At 34.2% G+C, this 12,403-nt stretch overlaps 1 protein-coding gene across 1 annotated transcript in view; it reads left to right on the top strand.

The window, feature by feature from the left end:
- Adamts19 (ADAM metallopeptidase with thrombospondin type 1 motif 19) overlaps positions 1 to 12,403 on the top strand; it is a 319,655-nt gene that overhangs the window by 192,193 nt on the left and 115,059 nt on the right. The window contains exon 11 of the mRNA XM_023715358.1: positions 11,177 to 11,278. Within this exon, the coding sequence (XP_023571126.1) occupies positions 11,177 to 11,278 (102 nt within the window). The remainder of the gene's footprint in view (positions 1 to 11,176; positions 11,279 to 12,403) is intronic.

Genomic DNA, 12,403 nt, shown 5'->3' with positions numbered 1-12,403 from the left:
TTAGCACAATGGCCACATAAAATCCAACTTTAAAGGCAGCTAACTTGTGTCACAGCTCATATGTCACTTTTTCAGGCATCTTCATGCCCATCCCACCTTGAAACAATAATATTTAGATAGTAAGGTGTGTAGAGTGCTCATTGTAGTCTTTGATGAGTACTGACAAAAAAAATATGACTCTCAATATAACAGTCATTTTTAGCCCATAGCATTAGAATTAGATATTTCTGTCCCTGAACTTATAAACAGCTATTTAAATGTAAGCACTAGAGAGTCCAAGATTGCATAACCTTGATCCAATTAACAATATGAATTTACTCTTAGGATAACAACTTACATCTGCACAGTGTTTAAAGACAGAGATGGAGGGTTGCTTGTGAAACATCTTGACCCCCAGCAATAATAGATCATTCTTCTGCATCAATTTGCAGAATTAATGGCTAACTTCTTGGATGGTCTTTTTCCTTATGCCGAAGCAGTTGATTCTTTCAGGCCATCTGGCATCTTGTAGCTGAGCCAGCTTGAAATACATCAAGTCATTGTAATAGCTTCCTGAAACTACTTGGCCTGTCTAGGAATTTAGAGGTAAAAAAAAAAAAAAAAAAACAAAACTCAGTTAAGAAATGGCTCTGCAAAAGTTCCCTATTTTTGAGGAAGATGGAAGTGTGTTAAAATTAAAAACCTCCAAGAACCTTAAGGTCCAACATTTATGTTTGGACTCGGCAGATTGTGAAGGACATATATATTAAAATGTAGAAAGCTTTCTAGTGTGATTGAATCAAGCAGTAGCTGAAAAAAAGATTAACATGGAAAGTCCTAGTTTTAGATTTCTCTTGTTCTACTTGATTCATGAAAGTATGTAGGGTGTACTTAAAAAAAAACAAAACTCATCTAACCTAACATGCAGGCTGGTTTGAAAGTGAAGAATTCTACAAGACTGAGTATAAACTTCGACATTATAGTGTTTCAGAAGTAACAGCACGTGGCCCTAGAAGATTTAACGCCAAGTAGTCTGAGGACACATAAACATTATTTAAGACTTCATAGAAAACTGCGGTAATTAAGACAGTACAATATAAGCAAATAAAGTGATATAACTCATCACTGGAACATGATAGAAAGTCTAGTTTCAGACTTTCACATCTGAGTAAAATTGTTTTTCAGAAGAAGTGACAAGGAACTTCAGTGGGCAGAGAAAAGCCTGTTAGCAAATTAGGTGACAACTGGGCACACATCTTCTACAATTGCATTATATCACACTCCAAAATTAGTAGCAAATATAACTGTGACATCTGTATCACTGTAGAAATTTAAGAAACATAGGGGAATTATTTTTATAGGACATAAAATGCATGAATCATAAAATAGAAAAATAAAAACATAGCTTGGAATTTATCATAGTAAAATAATTTCCTCTTAGAAATATTCATTAGCAAAATGAAAAGGATGTCCCAAAATGGGAGGAAAATATTAGTGACAAGTATTATCTGATAAAGGACTGACATCTATAATATATTAATTCCTCTATATTCAGTAATAAAAATCATACAATTCAAAACAATGGGAAAAGTGTTTCAAAAGACAATTCAGGAAATGATAGATTGTGAACTCCTTGAAAGATGCTCAGCATTATTCCCATTATATCAAGAAATAGAAATTAAACTCATAAAGAACTATTTTAAACTTTACTGAATATTTTTGCTATAATCTCACTGCTGCTTTTAAGGCCACCCAGTTATTTTTTTTAACATATTGTATTTTTTAATCTAAAGTCCATCTTAAGAGATATCTTTTTATTCATTCCATGTTAATTTCATTTACCTCATTGGTAACAGTTATAATCCCAGGCTTGAAATTTCTTTTTCTTTAAGAAAGGTAATATATTACAGATTCTTCATATGCTTTGTGCATACTTATTTCAAGTTTTGGTGTTTATGCTGAAAAATCAAGTATCAGCAAACCGTGGCCTAAGAAGCGACTATCAAGTTCTGTAAATAAAGCTCTATTAGAACATAGGCAAAACTGTCTTGTTCACATACATATACGTTGTAACTGCTTTGAAGCTTCAGTAGTTGTGCTGAATAGTTGCAAAAGAGAACATATTGTCAACAAACAAAAGTATGCACTATCTAGCACTTGACAGAAAAAAAATCTGTTGACTCTTGTTTTAGAGACTCTGGATTCTACGATGTTTCTCCAGGGTGCTTTGAGTTTTTAAAAAACTTATATGCAATTAAAATACATGAGTTTCATGTTGGAAGTTTTGCTTTTGGGTTTTTTTGTGTTTTTTTTTTGTTATTACATAATGTAGTACATCAAGATTACATTCACCACGAGAAGGTGGTACATATCTTAATTCCCTTTTGGCTACCTTCTTCTGCCTTTGTTCCTCTTCTCTGCATCTTTTGTACCCTCTTGGTTTAGGTCTGAGTATGTCTGTATGTTCATATTCCTCATAGAGACTTGGAACATGTATAGACTCATGTCCCCCCCCCAATTTTATTAATCATTTCCCTCCTTTCCTTCTCCATCCTTCCATCTTTTTGGTTTCTTTCCCATTTGCAAAAAACCCAATCAGCTTTTTCTTTGCTGTCTTTTTTTCTATTTTGTTCTTTATACATTTGGGTTCTAATTAATGGAGACCATGCAATATTTAAGCTTGTGTGTCTGATTCAACTCACTGTCCTACAATGACTCAAATTTCCTTTTAATGGCAGAATAGTACTCCATTCTGTATAATAAATATCTGATTTTCTTTGTCTATTCATGGATTGGTGGACAGCGAGGTTGTTTTTCAAGATTTAGCTATTATGAATTATGCTACTATCTACATGTATCACTGTAATATAATGTGTTTCATTCCTTTGGGAAGACACCTAACCAAAATAGCTGGGTCAAATGGAATTTCCATTTTTAGTTTTTGAAGACTCCATACTGACTGATTTCTGTACTGGGTTGTACCAGTTTGCACTCCCACCAATAATGAAGAAGGATTCCTTTTCTTTGACAGCTTTTCTATGCTTTATTGTTTCTTAAATAAAATTCCTTCTTTCTGGAGGGAGATGAAATCTTAGCCTTGTTTTCATTTGCATTTCTGAATTGGCTAGAGATGTTGAATATTATCTCAGGAATTTAGGGCCGGTTTGTACTTTTTCACCTGAGAAATGTCTGTTTATTTCACATGCTCATTTTTGAATAGGTCTCTAAATTTGAGTATTTTCTGAGTTCTTTATATTCTAGATATTAGTCTGATGAATAGCTGGAAAAATTGTTTCCATTTTGCAGGTTGTCTCTTCACTCTGTTGGTGGTTTCCTTCGCTGGGCAGAAATTTTTTTAACTTGATATAATCCCATTTGTTTATTTTTGGTGTTATTTTTTGTGTAACTGCAGTCTTGTTCAGAAAGTCTTTGCCTATACCTATGCTTTTTCTTGAAGAATATCAGATGTATTTGTAGAAAGAACTGAAGGGCATAAAACATTTAGTTTTTGTTTACTTGAAAGACTACTTAATCATCATGTCCAAAATTTTAGCTGAGTCTAGGAGACTAGATTCGAGTTTCTCCCCTTTCTTCTTTGAATACATCATGGGTTTATTTGCTCACATTGCTGCCAAGATATCCTCTTTGCCATCTTCCTAATCTTAGAGGAAAATGTCCAACATTTCACTAGTTATTTTGATGTTTGCTGTAGTTTTCCACAAAAATTACATAATGACAAATAAATTTCCTTTGATAAGCTCCTCCGATTTTTTAAAAAAGTGTTAAATATAGTACATCACATATTTTTGTGACTATATACAAAAATAATACATTTTTAAGATTATAAAATGTTAATATGCTTAATTACATTAATCAAATGCCAAATACTAAACTCACTTTGAATCCTTAAGAACATTCTCACTTCGTCTGTTAATAAAGTGGAATAAAATTTATTTTTCTCTACTTTTTCTTTTTATTAATATATTTGATTTGAGTATTATAAATTCTGGGTATTATAAATTTTGTCTATAAGTAAGCCACCATTATCTTTTCTCTGGAGAGTTTATGTGAGTTGAAAATCCAATTTTCTTGGGGGAGTGTTAATTTTATTTTTAACCAACCAATCAATTAAGTAATTTTTTGTCTTTTTGAGACAGGGTCTTACTATGTAGTACAGGCTGTCCTTGAGCTCAGTTATTAGCTAAGGCTTGTTTCAAAATTGCAAGGATCTTCTTGCCTCAGCCTCTTGAGGGCTAGATTGACAGGCATGCACTACCACATGTGGCTTAAAGTATTAATTTTAGATCCTAAGATACAGAGAGAGTAAGAATTATTGGCAGTTTCAGATAATGTATCCTGTGAAAAAGTTATTCAAGGATTATTCCATAGCAGAGCTACATTTGTAATAAAATGTTGTTATTAAAAAGGTGTTTTGAAAGGAATGGAACAAAAAGGAATTCTATGTCTAAGGGTTGTTACTTATGGATATATACATTAATATTGCTTTATCTTAATGTTAATTTCAGAATATCTTAATGGAATTAATTGTATAAAGAAAGACATAGGGTACAGGTTATCTTTGAAGATAAATGTTATGATATATGTATATGGACAACTAATCTATTTAATTGCATAATGTAGACTATTCATTAAAAACCTACTTGATCTAAACATCTCAATTTATATTGTATGCTCTTAATGATCCTTTTTGTTATGGGAGAATGAAAAAAGAAAATACAGTGTCCATTTTTGGTATGTATTCACATGCGAAACATTTTAAGTTTTAAAGTTCTTTTCCTCTTAACTAATATATTAACAGGTCTTGCCAAACAAGTTGAAAAATATATGCAGCTATTGCCTGGTAACATAGAGGATGTTTTGTTCTAATTTAATGCCTCACACTGTCCCTTACAAGGAGCTTGGCATTACCTAGCTCTAATATTACACATCTGAGACATCCCACCTTTTAAAAATGAAAAAAGCCTCTATATCATTTCTTCAACATTTTTCTGCCTTGCTTTTCACAGTTCAATTTGAATTCCAGACTCCTAGTTACTTTTACGACTGAGGCCATAATTTTCTTCCCGTAAGATCTCTAGATCTGCAGAACAGAGTATACAAGAGACCTCCCCAAGAGTGATTTACTCAACCTGACGGTTTTTATCTTGAAAAGCTGCCAAGTTTGCTTCTTATGCTTTCAGTGCCTCAAGGGGGAATCAATTAGAGTACCTGCTGTTCTGAATAGCAGGTAATGATACGTCAGAATTTCGACCACCAACAGTGCTCAACAAGCAAGTATTTTTGTAAAAAGAATTGCAGAAGGTTTGGTTTTTATTTCAGAATGAAATGGTTACCTAAGGAACTTGACTAAACTAATTTTTATTACAATGCAACTAAGCTTTATTGAATAGAAATAATGAAGTTCTGTCTTACTGGGAACTCAGCATTAATTATATGATATGTCATATAATTATGAGCTATTTGTGATAAAAAGATCTGGAGAAGTACGAATTGTCTAAGATATAAAATTCTCAGGGTAGGGACTTGTTAATTCTTGGGTAAGTGTATGCACAGAAGTTAATGATCAACTTTAAAGAGTTTAAAATATTGCAAAGGCACGATATTGTTGGGGATTCTTTCAAATAATTTCTAAGATAGATTTTTGAGAAATGTATGTGAAATAAAAACCACATCAGTTAAGGAAAACCATATCCTACGTATAATAAAATATAGTTGTGTGAAATATTTTCAAGCAGAAAAAAATGTCTTTCACAGCAGTAAAAATAAGGAAGTAAAATATATCTATCACACTCTTAGACTATTGAGATTAGGAATTTAGGAACAAACAGCTCAGGAATCTAAATTTTAAAATAAGTAGATAAAAGAAAGTAGTATTTTAGAAGTTGTGACAGATTCAATATTATAGCTGTGTGTTAGAAAGCATTTATTGGCCAAGAATGGATACCTGAGAAAAGCAACTGAAAGAAGGAAAATTTATTGCAGCTCTGTCTCAAGGGTTTCTGTGCATGGTGGTGTGGCTCCATTGTATTGGCCAGAGTGGAAGCAGAGTATCATGGCAAAAGGTAGTAGAACAGAATTGTTCACCTCATGAGAGTTGAAAGACGAACAAAGAAGGAAAGAACCCAAGAGAAGCAGGGCAGGGACCGTATACCTTGTTCCAGGGCAGCAAACCCTGACCTAGGACCTGACCGGGGCTCTGCCTTCCAACAGCCAGTTCGGCTCTGACCTCCTTTGTGAATTAACGCACTGGCAATGTTAACACTGTCCTGACCCTCCACCGGTGTAGGCCTTATCTCTGCACACAAGTGCTCTAGGGCTCAGGCCCATGGCCCATGCGTCTTGGAGAGCAGCCCTCATTAGGTCACAGCAGGTTGTTACAAGTTGGAACAGTCCTGCTGGAAACATTCAATATAATCTTAATGTATTTAGTGGATTTGCTGTGATTTATAGTATGTTTTAATTTTTAAAGAAATATAAAGGGCCAGCCTGATAGCTCAGTGGACTAAAGTGCCAGCTTCTGCTTAGGCAGAGCGCTCTGGCGCATCTGGGGCACAATCTGGCCTGCTATGCTGGCTCTGCCCTCGGGGTGTGCTGAGATGGGCGATTGAGACTGGGCATGCTGGTGGCACGCCCCTGTAATCCCAACACTTGGGAGGCTGTAAACAGGAGGATTGCTATGAATCTGATCTACATAATGAGAGCCTGTAGACCTTGTCCTAAATACAGAAAGAACAAAAAAGGAATATAAAACTATTTACTGACCACTGCTCACCATTATTTACAATAAAGTAAGGAATATAGGGTGCATTAGGATATAGGATACACTATGATAACATTCTGACTACTACAGAGTTGTTTTCCTGGCTTCTGCTGAAAAGAGTAACCCAAATACTGAAAAGATTGAGCCTCCATGCAGAAAACAAGTTGGAGTCAAGAAAAACATGCAGGTCAGTAGTTCAGATTGCAAGTTTGTCCACTTATCTGTTCTACATCCCAGATTGTGAACACCTCCAGCCACTCAGTAGGTTTCCAAGAGCCAAGTCTTAAAACATATGAATCCTGACTTTTGGGTGCAGATTTCAACTTGCTGTGAAGTAATGAGACTTGAAGAATTTTTAATATTCTCTTGTTAAGTATTCCTTAGCGAATTCAAACAAAGTTTTAACTTCCTACCTTATCCAGTGGGAAAATTGTTGATAGAGGTAAGATTTTTTTTCTCTTTTTGAGACAGGTTTTCACTATGGAATTCAGGCTAGACTTGCACTAACTTTGTAGACCAGGCTGGTCTTGAACTCCCAAGATCCTTCTGCTTCAGCCTCCTAAGTACTGTGATGGTAGGCCATGCACCACCATGCCCAGCTAGATAAGACATTTTTGCAGGGGAGTTTTGGAAGTAAATTGCATTTTTTGTGACTAAAGACAGATACAGATTCTGATATGGCTGCTTTGAAAATAGCTACTTTAAACTGTGCAATTAACCACAAACTGTCTATTTAACTTAAAAGGTTATGGTTTCAGGAAAACTTTCTATTTAACTGGAAGTGATTTCTTAGGTTGCTTAGAATGATGACCTGAAACATGAGGTCATCACCCATAGTTTTTGTTTTGGTGAATGTTTAAAAACAAAACAAAAACTGGACAGGCCAAATAGCTCAGCAGATTAAAGCACCTGCAAGCGGGTTCAGAGGCCCGGGACCATGCTGGACCCGCCCCTGGAGCAGGCTGAGAAGACAATTGAGACTAGGCGTGGTAGTACAAGCCCCTAATATCAGCTCTTGGGAGGTTGTAAACAGGCAGATCACTAACAGTCTGATCTAGTAGTGAGACCCTGAACACCCTGTAGACCCTTCCCTAAAAATACAAACAAACAAACAAACAAAAACACTTATATAAGAATTTTATTTATACATGCACAAACAAAAAACTCAGAATGATCCTTAAGCATATGAGCTAAAACATGAGTTTTGATTTGGACTATGGAAAATTCCCTCTCAAAGTTTAGAGAAGCAGAGGAAATGTAGCAGGCTACCAAATGCTTTTTTCTGATAAAAGAATCAAGTACAAAAGCTTTATTTATTTGTTCAAAGTAACCAGTGCTATAGATGCAAAACAAACAAAACCCAAGAACTCCCCCAAATACTACTTTCAAAACTGACATATTAAACTTTATTTTCATTAGAATGTTTTTTTCCACGCTGGTAAATCGAAACCAAGACTCATATTTTATATATAAATATATATTAAAATAATGTAAGTTATTGAGCTTCATCTTCTGTACAAGAATGCTAAGTTAGTCTATCTTCATAAAAAGCAATTACTATTTGGGGACATTTTATATTTGCCTCTTTTGCCAGCACCAAGTCAGCCTCATCTGAATCTTTCCATTTCATGAGAAATATCCATTCTCTGCTACTGTCTGTGGGACCAATTATTCCTTCAAGATCAAGACCTCTAGCAAAACCTCTAGGTTTGTCAGCAGCATCACTTTTTTTCTTTGACTTGCTGTCATCAGATTCACTGTCAGATAAAGATTTTTTTTGTACTATCCTTTTCCTTACCAGCTTTTTGAGAATTAAGAAATGCTTTAACTAACTCTGGACAATCTAAATTTTCTTCAGCTTCCCATGGATTGTCAGCATCTGTAATCCCTTCCATTTCAGAAAACACTCCACCTTCCCATTTACTATACATTGGTCCAGTAACTTTTCTACCACAAACTCTTCAGGTTCCACTTCCTCAGTTTTTTTAATTTTTCCATTTTGTTTCTTTCCTATTTTTTGCAATGTAGTTTTGTTGGAGGACATTTTTTTAATGCAGACTTGAAGAGCTCTTTTTCACCGCCTTGGATGCTCAGTTGCAGGTTTATAGTCTGGGCCTGCGTGCCTGCAGCTCCACTCACAAACTTTAGTTTGTTTTATTTTATTTTTTAAAAATCATTTTATTGAGAAACAAATAGCAATGAGACAGTTTCAAAACCGATTAGTAGGACAGTTTCAATGATTAATACATTGCATATTGTTATCTTCTTAGTGGATAGGATATTCATAGTACAAGATACAGACATGATATCCTATCCACAAACACTATTGGAACAAATCTTTCTATTCATTGAATTAAGAGAAAGTAGCTGTATATCTATCTTAACTTTTGAATATACAGACACAAAATAGTCTTTCATTTGTATCCCTATTTTTTGTTTAGTTTTGCCAGAGAAGGGTGTTCTATTGTCATTTAAATATTGTAGGTACAATGAATTCAGCAAAATATTCCAATATAGTCCAGTAGTCCATAGTAGTAGTGGATTTTCCATGAGACTGGCAATGTCAGAAGTTGTTGATTTGAGCCTTGTACAGCTCAGCATATTAATATGGCTTTAGTTTATATATTTCATTTTTATACTTTTCTGCTGCATGGTTAAGACCAAGATAAGGCAATACCTGTATAACAAGAAACATAACTTTTGTGTCTGACAAGGTCAGTCAAGTCCCCTCAGGATTTACCCTGGAACCCTGTACTGAAGTTTGTAGATCCTTTGTCAGTGTCATCCATGTGGATGAGTCATGGCCATTGCTTGACCCATTTGCTCTCTGTGAAGCCTCAGAGAATATTTTCTCTCCATGTGACTCTCCTTAGGCTCATTATACATCATCGATCACTTTTCTCTGTGGCCCCATAATCTCCTTGATCAGAAAATTTGGGACATAACTGAGTTACATGATGCTACAGTATAAGTTCTCCTATGTCCTGAGTCCTTACTGACCTTGAAAGGCTAAGGCAAAAATGTTGGCTCTCCTTGCAGCCCTTCTTTTTCTCTAATTTTTGGTCTGCAAACTTAGGTTGTTATCCCTCCAGAAGAGAAGTTTGTTTTAAATACAACCATCAGATTAGCTTTCAAGGTCAGCCTTTTTATTTATCAGTCTGCTAGTCAACTGCTAAATGACTTTGTATTTCTTGGGATTTGTAGGAAAAGTGAAGTCCCTTAGCAGCACTATACCAAAGATAAAATTTAACTTACTGATCAGACAATAGTAGATTAACAATAATAACTATGGATGCATTATAATAAGTAGAGCAGTATACCATCATAAATGTACTTTAGAACTTAGAGAGTTGTTTATTTTGAAAAATTTCCATTTCATGTATTCAGACTGTGGTTGACCAAGCAGAACTGAAGACATGGACATTGAAAGTGTGGACAAGGGCCCCACTATGCATATCTTCTCTCTAGGAGAGCAGTCTCCTCACATTTTCACATCTGTGTCTTTCACATTGCCACTATTTCTATCTTTCCACCTGTTCTTCTTCATTATCTTCTTTAGGTTTCCATGTTTCTAACAATCTTTTCTTTTGGCATTTATCAAAATTTTCTTTGTTGCCACCTCTCAGCTGCTTTTCTGAGTGTATTTTAATTTTCTTTCATTTTTCCTTAGAAAAAATCTATCCCAAAGATCCAAAACTCATTCATACTTAGGTAAAAATGACTAAAATAATTTACAGAAAAGTCTTTGTTCTGCATAGGTAAAGACCTGCTGACCCATTCCTGAAAACATTATTTCTGTAAGATGGTTGAGATTTGTGGGAGGTATGTAAACATTTGGTAATAACAAGCTTAGACATACAGAATTACTGAGAGATATCTAAAGATGATTAGAATATACATGTTATGTGTGTTAGCTATCTTACAGAAGCATAAAGCAGAGGGGCTTTAAGCAAAGAAGGTATTTAATTCATATCACAAGCACACATATTTATAATTCCAGGCTGATTATATCAAAATAAATATTATTTTATGTTAAAATTATTCTGTTATATTTATAATCTTTCATAACCAATTATGTTCTATTTTTTTTGAAAAGCAAGGTTTTAATTATATTAAATATATTTTCTAGGGCTGGGGTTTTAGCTCAGTAGAATAGACACGTGCCTGGCAAGTGCAAGATCCCGATTTCAATCCCTGGTACCCCGAAAAAAAAAAGATTTTCCACCATTAAGTATCAACCGTCTCATCACTATAAGTAAAACATACTATTTCTGTTCTGCTTAATAATAAAAGTACCTGAAGTTTAATTTTATTAAAATATTTTTCCTTCTAGCAAAACAAATTTGTCAAAAAAATACTGGTTTACAGTAAAAACCATGACAGCTTCCCCTCACTAGTTATGTTGCCTCTTTTCAGCATGTGATTTGCACAGGACTGTGGTGCAAAGTGGAAGGTGAGAAAGAATGCAGAACCAAGCTAGATCCTCCGATGGACGGAACTGATTGTGATCCTGGTAAGGTAAGTCCTCCGGGTTACCGGAATTAGTGGAGTGTTACACAAAACTTGATAGACTTGCATTTTCTCTTGCTGGTTACATAAAGTTCTAGATTAAAATTTATGGAATAATCTCAGTATATACAAAATTGTTAGTACCTTATCAAGGTTTACTTTTAACTTTCCTACTTTTTCATATTTGTGGTAGTTTTGTTCATTTTAAAAAAGTGTAGCTTTTACTATTATTTTTAATAGTGAAGAGGGTCAGATAATACAAACTTTGACAAAAGAGTAGATTCAGGTTTTTATCATGTAAAGTAGATAGAAATAAGATAAATACAGTAGTACTATAAATAGAAAAAGTTCTCAGAACACTTTTGAATGTTTTCAGGTCTAAAATATTTTCTCAGGAGAGCAACAGATTATCTATACAATTTTCCTTGGCAATGTAAGCATCGTAACTAAAATATTAAAATTGAACTTTAAGAGATAAATATTTAGCTAGGTAGTCTAATTTAATGTGTTCCATCATTCAATAGGAATTTATTAGTGTACATTTCAAGATCAAAATAAGTGCTGTTATATAAATAACTTTCCCTTGGAGAATATGAAATAGATGGATCCCATATGCACTTCTAATTATGGTTAATTTAATAAAAAGATAACAGAATATTACCTTATAAGTTATTTTTAATTTCTATGACAGTAATATGGAATGGTTCTCTGATCACTGATTGTAAGATTAGAAATCTTGGCTCTGAATATGAATGATTATCACATTTGGAAATGAATAGCAACATAAAAACTCTACAGTACATTGGGGTTTATTTACATAAGAAAAAAAGTAAATTATGTAGTGCTAGTTTTAAAACAACAATTTGAAAACCATGTTGAAATCTACTTCAAGAACATTGTCCTGAATAAGTACTAAATATGCACAGGTTCACACCCTCACACACATACAAAGACACCTACGGCAGAATGTGATTTACAATGATAAGAAATAAGGCACATCAAAAAATATTCATAAGGATAGGAATGCCAACATATTTTAAAATGTTAATAAGTTGTAGTTTTTGTCTCTGTCTTTGCTTCTGTCTCTGTTTCTGTTTCTCTCTCTCTCTCTCTCTCTCTCTCTCTCTCTCTCTA

This window comes from Octodon degus, unplaced genomic scaffold, assembly GCF_000260255.1.
Source record: "Octodon degus isolate 3935 unplaced genomic scaffold, OctDeg1.0 scaffold00040, whole genome shotgun sequence".
In the NCBI taxonomy this organism is placed as follows: Eukaryota; Metazoa; Chordata; class Mammalia; order Rodentia; family Octodontidae; genus Octodon; species Octodon degus.
Note: the sequence above shows the minus strand (reverse complement) of the source record. Positions and strands in the feature narration are given on the sequence as shown.